At 37.6% G+C, this 11,318-nt stretch overlaps 1 protein-coding gene across 1 annotated transcript; it reads left to right on the top strand.

The window, feature by feature from the left end:
- Window positions 1–1,127: 1,127 nt before the first annotated feature.
- LOC139733494 (electron transfer flavoprotein regulatory factor 1-like) lies at window positions 1,128–6,115 on the top strand. Its single transcript, XM_071644306.1, has 2 exons — window positions 1,128–1,241; window positions 2,342–6,115. Exons 1-2 carry the CDS (start codon window positions 1,197–1,199, stop codon window positions 2,546–2,548), a joined length of 252 nt encoding a protein of 83 aa, XP_071500407.1. The 5' UTR covers window positions 1,128–1,196; the 3' UTR covers window positions 2,549–6,115.
- The last annotated feature ends 5,203 nt before the right edge of the window (window positions 6,116–11,318 follow it).

Here is an 11,318-nt window from a genome sequence, read left to right as displayed (position 1 = left end):
TTAAAACACAGATCGAACTTTAAAGCCCAAACAAAGTTCTGGTACGCCTGCAAAACTTGTCAAATTTCGCTCCCAAATGTGAACGTATGCTTAGGAAATGTGCATGATAACGATGTTATAACGAGATGTTCGATGGGTAACGACGAAAATGCGAAATATTAACCAAAAAGGTTCAGTCTCAGTACGGGGTCAGGCTAAACTCGGACTCGGGGATAACTCGGCTTCGCTTTGACGGCGGGATGAGTTGTAATGGTTGTCCCTCTGATTGTACAGTGTTGTCCTATGGGAGCGGCCTGTATAAACTAGCGCTTCGTGTTCTGGCTACTCGCAGTATATGGTCCGAGTTGTTGCAACGCGCGCATCAAAAACCTCTTTTGCGCGCATGCAAAATTAGTGTGCGCCTATCAAGCACCTCTAAAACAATCAAAGGCGCTTGATAAACAACAACAAAAACTCCAAAGACCGCGCGTCTCAGCAACTGAGGACCGCGCGCTGTCATTTTTGTTTTGTTTTGTACAGGGTTACGTTAGCACGCACTTTCCTGTCCATTCAGTTAGGCCTCATTTGGTATTATGCAGTAGCCAGTAGAATGTGGCGATCACGAACTGCGTGTGAATTGTCTGAAGTAGGGTCGAATTTTTCCCGAGACCGAGTTAGTCTGGAGCCTTCTGGAATAAAAGTCGGTTTTCCTACTATTATTATTTTTCTCAAAATACTCCAAACCGAATCATCATTCCGGCAAACCGCGTCAGCCAGGTAAGTTTCTTAGTGGACTCTTTCGATATATTGCAAGAAAAAATGAAATGGTGCTAGACGGGTTCTCAAGCACTTACCGAAACTTAGTTTTCACTTTAACAAGTTAAAAGAGAAACCAACACTGAACAGCATACCATAATTTTAATCTAGACTCAAAAAGTCTTTGTGAAACACCCCCTGCTGCCTGCAGAAGCAATTGTGAAGGAATGTAATTAAGACAGAGAACTCACTCCCCTCAATCTATCTTCTCGTGATGTTATATCATGATATATCTTTAATTTTAAAGTCAAAACAAAATATACAAAATGGAAAACTTCTGAAAATCATGAATATTCCATGGATGTATGCAGCTTAATTTGATTTTTTTTTTTACAGGTATCATACAAGAATCGTCATCTGACAGCAATTAAGGTTGCTGACTTCTTCACTGCAGCTCCACAATGTCAAGAGAACTACGATATGCTGTCAGAACACTGTACAAGAATGTAAGTTTCTGTAAAGACGCTATTAAGTTATTTATTTACACAAATTATAATATTTCTAATAGGCTTTTTCTCAATCACTCAACTAACCATCCTATTAATGAGGCTTTGTGACATAGTTTCTTAGAGGAATTCAATGTTTATTTGATGAAAATTGGTTTTGAAATGGGTGAGATATCAAAAACAAAGAGGTCCTAATAAAAGGTAGGCTCCACCTTTCAAATAGGACCACTTTATTTTACCCCGTTTTTTGTTAACTCAGCCATTAAAAAAAAAAATCATAAAATAAACTTTGAATCCCTCTTTTGAATTGTATGCTTTTTGATATTTCATCAGTGGTTTCTGCCTATCTTGCAAAACAAAACAAAACAAAAATGAAATCCCCCCATCTCAACAAAAACTACATTATCCCTTTAAAATGAATACTCAATGTGTATACAGTCCTCGAACAGAATAGTCACCCAATTTTCCCTTTTTCAGGCAGGTGTAGAAATCGGTACTTGCCCGTGCTTGGGTAATATTATTGACAGGGACCTGTGAAAGAGCAGTACTAATGATAGTACTGAGGCTACCATGGGAGCATGAGACCATGACTGAATTGAAGACCTGAATATGAGAACGACCCAAGTCCAATTTTTGGCCAAATTCAGTTTGACATGGGAAATTGTAGCTTATGCATGGACTCATCTTGTGTATAAATGATAAATCCTAATTACCCCCGGAAGTGCCTGAAATGAATGAGTTAAATCTTATATTAATGTAAGAATGAAGGACGTGGGTCATTCTTACATTCATATAATAGCGCCCTCTCTCATCCTTCTCTCATCTCTATAGCAGAATATCATGTATATGATTCAAAGAACGACCCAAGTCCATCATACAAAATGGCCTCTTCACAATTAATGTAAATGTTAATTGTCATAAATATGTTCTAATTTGTATGCAATGTTGCCTTCCCATCACAGTTAAATAGAATATTATTGGACAGATAAAAAAGATATGAAGTTTTTTTTTAGTTTACTCGAAATGGTCTTCCATGGACTTGGGTCGTTCTTATATTCATATACTCAATTAACTGTCCTGAATGTTGATACATCTTACAGCTAATCTTCCTGGGCAGAGAGTATCCAAAGGGTGCCGACTACTTCCGTACCAGATGCCACGCTGCCTTCATGAAGAACAAAGACGTCACGGAACCTGAGAAGATCAAGGAGCTGATAGCAAAGGGGGAGTATGTGATGAAAGAGTTGGAAGCCCTCTACATGCTGAGGAAATACAGGGCGCTGAAGAAGAGATACTATGACCAATGACCAAACTCTAAAGGTAGAGTGGAACTCTCAGTGGATTTCATGCCAGCACTGATGGAAGCCAACCCAGAAAGAAGGATTTCCAGTTATAGCTGGCTGCATACTTGGACGGACTTGGTAATGAATTTCACAAAATCTGGCAGGACACAAACATTCAAGGAAATACCAACACGGTTGATATGAAGTGAAAGTAATCTCTTACCATATTTCTGTTTTGGTTCACCATTTGTTTAAGAGGTTGGTGTAGTCACCCAAGAGGTGAGGTATGAATTCTGGGGGGGCATTTCATGAAGCATTTTGTCCGACAACTTTGTCGGACAAATTTGCTGTCAGCCAATCAGATGCATTGATTTCTATGTAGCTTTTAACAGTTTGTCAGACGAAATATCTGACAAAACGCTTCATGAAATGCCCCCCTGATCTCAGTTTAAAGTGTGTGTGTAAGACCTTGCAATCAATGTGGTGTACCAGCGAGGTGCAGGAAAACGCCAACGCCAATGCTGGCTCATTTCATGAGGATCATTCTCAAAGGCAGTTACTGTAAAACCAGAGATTTTTGTGTGCATGAAACTGACGTGGAGAGCCACAAGCGGCAAAATGTTGTATAATGCTCAAGAAAATGTTCGTCTCTATACATTGCAAAGAATGCCAGTGCAATGCTCTACACCATCATGGTCAGCAATCTGTGAAAGTTTCATGCTGGGAAAAAAAGGTTGTCGGCTCCAGAACACAAAAGTTTTGTGCCGAATGTTTCTTGTTTCTCTGGATGTTGGTATAATTGCCCGTACTGTTGGCCCCAGGAAGTCTTCCTAATTCATCAAGGTATCCCACAATGGAGTGGGTCTGTTGGAGACAGTAAATGTGGCCTCTGGTGTTTCCTGCCATAATACTGTAGTCAAAGTTTGTGGCAAATAATACATAGCCAGAGAAACATCTCCACCTTAACAGAGCAAATTTTGAAGAATATAATTCTATGTAATATATATTTTTATGAACCAGTCTTCAGTTAACAGAACTAGAAATACGCTGATAGCCAGTGGGATAGGAAATGGCAAAACTCAGAATAGATATGTGGAACACTATTTGTAGCAACATGCCCCCATAGAAAAATAATAATCATAATATTTTCCTTTTAGTGAGGAAAGACGATTCCTTTATTATTCAGAACTTATGCTGTGTCTGTAAAGCTGTATTGTCTGAACTGTGGTCTGTTGTGGCAACCAATAGGATAAAATGGAGGGGGGGGGGGTGCAAAAAAACAGCAGGAGTGCTGGTAGAAGTATATTATTGTTCTGTTTCAAATCCTGTCAGTTTACTAATGATCCATTGCTTGCTTTGCACAGAAAGCCCACACTGCCTGATTAATTTGTGAAAGTTGAGACAGTTAGACTGATGAGCTGACTAGTTTGTCATCATTCCCCATACAGAAATATAACCGGGCCACTGTATAAGGAATGATATACATTGTACATTTAAATGTTTTCGGTTGGTATGCACTGAATGAGATTTCCAGGTATGGCGATCAGATGCTTTGTTAAAGCAGATTATTAGATGAAACAGTCCTAACTCCAGCCCTAGCCGATGACTTCACATATTTCCCATCTTCACTGTCGGCAGAAGAGCAGGAATCGGAGTGTCTTAAAGGCGGTGTCACACCGTACCGGGCAAGCTACGCGGGCTTGTGGCGAGGAGGTAGTTTCCAGCATGTAGAAGATTTTCAGCGGGCGAACAAGAATGTTTGCAATTTTCATTCATGCCTTGTCATACCATACAGGGGAAGTTTTGCGGCTTGACTTGCAAGAAAACAAATCTACTCCCCGGAGCTCTCCGCAGTTGGTCCGCACCTGACAGTATCTAGCGCGTAGTTGCCCGTAGGTGCTCACGCAAGTCCGATTTAACCGCAGCCAAGTTTTGAGCATAACCAAAACTTTTTCCGGGTGAGCCGCGGGGATGCCCGGAGAGGTCCACGCAGAATGCCAGTAGGAGGCCCTTAGCGGCAGCACTTCCCAGGCAACTCCCACGTAGGTACTTTGCAGTCCCGTATGCAGCCAAGATAATGAAATTCTGTGGGATTTCAGCCATTCCATTAGAGGAATTCCTTCACTGAGTTGTCAGCCCCCACGCAACTGGTACAAAGGTCACACAGTATACTCGCAGGGAACGCGTCCAGCAAGTAAGACACACGCGCTGACTTGCTCAAATGCTTTTCCACCCTCGGGAATGTCCGGTATGCTAGAAAATCCCTACACGTAACAAGCCCGAGTAGCTTGCCCGGAAAGGTGTGACAGGGCCAAAACACGGTTGCGGGTAAAAAAATATGCATGCGCACCTCCGGGCGACTACGGTTGAGATACATTGTCATGTGCGGATCGGGGACCTCCGGGTAGTCGAAATTGTTCTTCGCAAGTCGCACGCAAGGCTTGCCCGGAAAGGTGTGACACGGCCTTTAGCTCTAGTTTGAAATACCATACCATATAAGAAAGCATATATAAATATATGCATTTGTGCCAAAACTTGCACTTGTGGATTAGGGCATGAAGATAGTAGCCTTCATTACTTCATTTAATAATGATAATAATAATAATAATAATAATAATAATAATGATAATAATAATAATAATAATAATAATAATAATAATAATAGTAATAATAATAATAATAATAATAATAATAATAATAATAATAATAATAATAATGGCCTCTTATAATGCACTGAAGTCCATCAAGAATGATGCTTATGGGGCTCTTACATAACCAGCATGACCAGTACATAATACAACCATGAATTTGATAATTCATTTGGGATTTCAAAGAAAAACAGGCTGATATGATGATTCACATTGTAAGTACATTACTACAAAATTCATTCAGTGCCATTTTGAAGCTTTCAGTCTAAAACAGCAAGGAAATGCCATAAAAAAAGACGATTAACATCATGGGAAATTCAAGAAATTGCTCATTTTTTTTCTACTAGTATTTGTAGCAGGATTTGAAATGTATAATGCAGATACTGCATGATTTATTTCATTTCTCTCTCTTTTTTGTGTGTGTTAATTTCAAAGAATGTTCAAAAGGTGGCTCTTACTTTTGAGATAAAAACAGTCTATGATAGAACCATTAATGTAATGAACTGAATTATCACTCAAAGGAAATGTAAAAGATCTTTTCTCTACCTGCCTTGAAGAAACAGGGTATGAATTGATGTTCACAAACTTGTAGAGAAATTTGAATTTGTACTGTACTCCATTTGCTAACTGGCAAATCTGTTGGCTTTATTGTTTGATACTACTGTCCTGACTGAGAGTAGCCAACATTGAATAAGGTGACTGTCAGCCTCTGAATTTTGACTGTATTGTATTGAAATTTTTATTTGATCACCATGATATTCTGCCTTAGTGGGTCTCAATTGCACAATATACAACTTCTGGAAGCAAATGTAATCATCATTATACAACACCTAAAAAGAATGTAGCTATCTGATTGGTCGATTGCCCATCACATGACCGCAAAACAGAAATCAGTATTAGGAGCTACATGCATGTGTGTGTGTGTGTGTGTGTGTGTGTGTGTGTGTGTGTGCATGCATGTTAGTCTGTAGGCTGTATCGTGTGTACCGTACATTCTGAGGAGGTATAAGGTGCTTTCTGCACAAAGAAATGAATTGCTCCATAAAAACCACCCATCCAATCAAGCATACAGTTTTTCAACTGATTACTGAGTCTGGCCAGTTACTTGTATACATCTGAGGTGAATGTGAGTGGGGAAAACTAAAAATTTCATGTAACCACGATGGTGATTTTTTTTTTTCAATGACTTTCAGATGCATTCAATGCATTAGTTTGGAGTTGCTCGGCTAATTAAACAAACATTGATGGTCATAGAAGGAATATGGCCATTGTATCGATGCAGTATGTGTAGCATTATTTCAGGGCTGTTGATGTCAGTCTCCTAGGTTTGAATCCAATGTAGTGTAAAAGTGTAATGATATGCTGATGGAAAAACAGGAGAACATTTCATTTTACTATTGTCCCTCGGCTCTTTCGAATATTACATCAGACTTTATACAGTATTTGTCTGCTGTGTGTGATATTCTGTCAATTATTATTATGTGTCATGTTTGCTCAGATATTTAAAAAAAAATTGTAATTTAGACAAAATTGTTGTTGTCTTAAATTTTCTGTGAGCCAATGGGTCACCTTCTAGCAAACTTTCCAGCAATTTTTTTTTTTCTATGGCAGACATTTGTGTTGTGCCTAATTCTGCTGTGACACATTCTGCACTCAACTTACTTAACCTGGCATAAATGGACTATCATGCAGTATACCAACACTGACCCTGAGCATTTGTGTATTGAAATGTTTGCCTTGACGTGATGCTGCTGTTATCAGCTAGTGGGAATTTAGGAATGAGTCACAGCTCTTGCATTTGAATGAAAGTCATTTTTAGCTCCAAACATTATGCAACTGGAGTCAGAGGTGATTTTAGTTTGCAATCGAATGTTCCATATTATTATTTCAGGATGGTAAACATCTGAACTGATTATTGTTCATTAGCTACAACTTGATGTAACTAATACATTTTCGTGGAATAGAATGCAATGTGGTTTTTTTTTAATATCTTCTTTGCCTTGTTATGAGGGAGATACTGTTGAAATTTGAAATATATGAACATTAAAAATTATGTCTACTGTGGATAAGTAAAGACTGTCTCTAAAAGCAAATTAGCAACTATTATTTTGACATTTTGTGTCTTATGTCATGTGATTGAAGTGAGTATATACATATAATTGTATATGAGTGCAAGGTGCTTTATAGCAATTAATTGCAAGCTGTAATACTTCAAGATATAATTCTTCAAAATTTTTCTTTAAAGGACAAGTTCACCTTCATAAACATAAGGATTGAGAGAATGTAGCAATATTAGTAGAACACATCAGTGAAAGTTTGAGGAAAATCAGACAATCCGTTCAAAAGTTATGAATTTTTGAAGTTTTTGTGCATTAACCGCTGGATGAGAAGACTACTGCAGTGTATGTATAACTTAGATGTCACATGCGTACAACAATATAAGGAAAATATAAAGAGAATTTCACAAAATTCCATCTTTTGAAAAAAGTACACATTCCCCTGACTCGTTACCGAAAAATGTTATGGGTAATATTATTCCCCCCGCCTTTAGAAAGAGGCAAGTCAAGTGCTCTTTTATTATGCGAAAAAAGTGAAAATATGTTAAATTTTCTTTTACATTTTCTTTATACTGTTGTACGCATATGACTCACAAGCTGTAGTAGTCTCCTCATCCAGTGGTTCCAACACAAAAATTTAAAAAATTCATAACTTTTGCATCGATTGTCCAATTTTCCTCAAACTTTCACTGATGTGTTCTACTATTATTGTTGCATTCTCTCAATCCTTATGATTATGAAGGTGAACTTGTCCTTTAACAGTTAGCTGTCGTGAATAATCCCCGAGGAGAAGCCTTGTAATGATGAGGTTCTGAGGCTTCAAACTTGATGTTCAATGTTGTGTGTGCATATAGCCGTTGTGGAATTTAAATGATGGATACCAATGAACCAGTTGTACTTGTGACATTTAAATCTTTCTTGAAAAACAAAACAAATAACAAACAACATGTAGTAGTCCAAATAATTTTTTAGTTCTCAAGCAACACTTTTGATTTTCCTGTCAAATTTGCTTGAAGTTTGCATGTGGTGCAAGAAAGCCAGCACGTATAAGACCGAATAAGATGGTGGATTTTAAGATCTGCTAAAAATTTTATTTAAATGCCCAAGATTCTGACATGTTGTCATGCACGTAGGTTTATTGAAAGTGTTGAGTACATGAGTCATTCAAATCAATTACATAATGTAATACATTTAACATTCAAATCAATTGATGCTCAAATAATGGAGATACAATGTACATGTATACAAGAGAAAGTGATAAGTTTGTCAGATGAGTTTGTGATTGCCTGTCACATAAGTTCATTTCTTCTATCATATGTGCAGGGAGAAGATTGCAATAAACACAAAAAGTGGATATCAAAAATGTTTTCATCCCTTCCTTTGTGTATTTTTGAGAGGTACAGGAGCCATGGAACATTTTGTTTTCATTGATTTTTTTTTTTTTTTTTTGGGGGGGGGGAGGGGGAAGGGGGTACTGCAGGGTCAATGGTCAAGGGTCAGTGGACTCCTAACCCTTAGATGGAACCTTTGGAAATATGATGTTGTGATTTTTAAAGCTTTTGTACCTTTTTTTAAGTGCCTTCTCCCCCCCCCCCCCCCCCCCGTTCCGCAACCCCTACCCCTTTCTTCAGAGCTTGCTGAAATATTCTGTCTGTTGCCCACTCCTGGTTACTACAGTGCACTCCCATTATAACGAAATGCTCGTTATAACCGAACAAATACAATATATAACGAAAACAAGGAACCACGTATATATATCATTATGTTTGCTGAATACTCATCATACACTGGAAAGCTATGTGAAATGTGATGGGATAACTGTATTACAATAATAAACGCAAGTTCCCCTCAGAAACTGTGTGCGACACAAGGAGCAAACACACAGTTGTGTGAAGCGCTCACCCATGCAGAGACGCTATAAATGCTTGTTCCGCTACATATTTTCGAAAGCAATTTGCATTTCGTTATAACAGAGCACATTTCTTTTGTTTTTCTTTGTCTGTGGCGTTCGGAAAAGACTACGTTATAATGGAAATTTCGCTGTAACCGTGTTCGTTATAAGCAAATTTTGTACCATAGACTTTAATGGTGATAATTTTGGGACCAGAAGATTTACTTCGTTATAACGAAATTTCGTTATAACCGTGTTCGTTGTAACGGGAGTGCACTGTAACAGCAATTTTGAGGAAGAATTTAGCAAAAGGTTGCATTTAAAACAAAAAACAAAACAGCAAAAATTTTCCATTGTGCGCTTCCTTTACAGATGGATTGTGGAAGACAAAAATGACAACATTGTACAGTAACTACAGCTGAAAGTTGTTTTCTTTAACAGAGGAAGATATTGGTGGTGTCATAGAGTCACAACTGACTGAATCTTATCAATTTTATAACTTCCCCATGTGTATGTGTGTGTGTGTGTGTGTGTGTGTGTGTGTGTGTGCATGCATATGCTTGTGTTCGTACATGAATGGAATGTATGTATATATTAGTGGAATTGAAATCAAAAGAATGTTGGAAAAAAGTTTGTATGTATGTGTACACATGCATACATTTTTCTTCTTTAGTAGCAGGGAAAAGGCTAATGTTGCATTTCACACTATAGATACAACACAACTTCATACAGCAAAATACATAATATCACTGAACTCAAATGACTTCTTTTTGTCAATGCCTTCCTTATTTCTCCAGTTATGAAACAGTCTCAGATTATGAAATTACGTTTTTGTTTATGTTTGTTTTTTGTTTTGTTTTTGTTTTGTGTTTGTTTTGTTTTGGTTTTGTTTTTTGTTTTGTTTTGTTTATGTTTTGTGTTTTGTTTTGTTTTGTTTTTGTTTTGTTTTTTGTTTTGTTTTGTTTTTGTTTTGTTTTTTGTTTTGTTTTGTTTTTGTTTTGTTTTTTGTTTTGTTTTGTTTCTGTTTTTGTTTTGTTTTGTTTCTGTTTTTGTTTTTTTATACGGTCACTTTCCTACTGGCGCGCAGTGAAAAAGGCACATTTAGTTCGGTGGGAAAAGGGCTCAGACAGGTGTATAGCAAATAAACGTTGGTGGCGCTGCTCTTTGCGACCGCTCAATTTGCGACCGCTGCAGTGCGAACGCAGTGAGTGTTGACGGTAAGTGAGCCATCAGTTTCATTATCGCACTGACTATCGGCACTATACCCCATCCTACAAGTCTTCAAAGATAATAATTAAGAGGGAATCCAGAAACTTTTCTATTGTTCATTTTCATGAAAAGTGCACATTCCCTGACTTGATTCTGAAAATAATACTTGTACAAGTGGATGTATGCCTTGCTGACGATTGTCTTATTCTTCTTCTGATTAAAGTCTGCCTCTTTCAATAGGCTGAAGATTCCTGCAGACTGTGCTATAGTACAGTTTATACAAGCACACAGCAATTTGAAGAAAATGCCACTGTGATCAACCGTTAGTCGGTTACGGAATGATCCCACAGATGGCGCTGAAACAATTTCTGACGACAGGAAATTCCAGCTCCTTACAGTTCTTGTCCGAGTGAAATGCTCCGTCATTACGAGAGAAAACACTGAAAATAATACATATTTTCATCGGTTGGGAATGATCATACAACGAAAGAAAAACCATACTAAGTAACTTCTGTAGTATGAACTTTGAAAATGGTAAAGCTGTGTGATGTGCTGATTAGATGACAAATTCCTCATTGACATGAATATTTAATATAAATATTCACTGTTTCTGCACTCATGCTAGCCACGACGATTTTCAGCGGAACGGTCTTGTAGTGCTCAGCTAAATAATGGTTACAGTCAGAATGTTTGTTATTCCGAAGGCTCGTTATTTTGAAACACACAAATTCGTTATAATTGGATGTTCCTTAATCCGAAAATGAAATACGATTCGCTAACCCGAACATTTGTGGTGTTAATCCGAAGGTTCGTTAATCCAAAAATAAAATAGGTCTAAAGGTCTGTTAATCTGATGTGCATAATTCAAGAACATACCATTACCATTACTATTTTTTAGATTAACAATCTACGGTATAAAGAATTAACCTTATTTGATTTTCGGATTGACGAACCCTATAAAATAACGAACCTTCGGAATAACAAAATTT

This window comes from Diadema antillarum, unplaced genomic scaffold, assembly GCF_040938485.1.
Source record: "Diadema antillarum isolate AM-2024a unplaced genomic scaffold, OU_Dant_1.0 seq00000481_RagTag, whole genome shotgun sequence".
NCBI classification, from domain to species: Eukaryota; Metazoa; Echinodermata; class Echinoidea; order Diadematoida; family Diadematidae; genus Diadema; species Diadema antillarum.
This window is presented reverse-complemented; position numbering and strand designations above follow the sequence as displayed.

Excerpts from the sequence above, each read along its gene's own strand:
- LOC139733494 (XM_071644306.1), top strand. The coding sequence starts at position 1,197 with ATGTCAAGAGAACTACGATATGCTGTCAGAACACTGTACAAGAAT. Across the intron at positions 1,242-2,341 it reads TCAGAACACTGTACAAGAAT|CTAATCTTCCTGGGCAGAGA; the intron begins GTAAGTTTCTGT and ends TACATCTTACAG.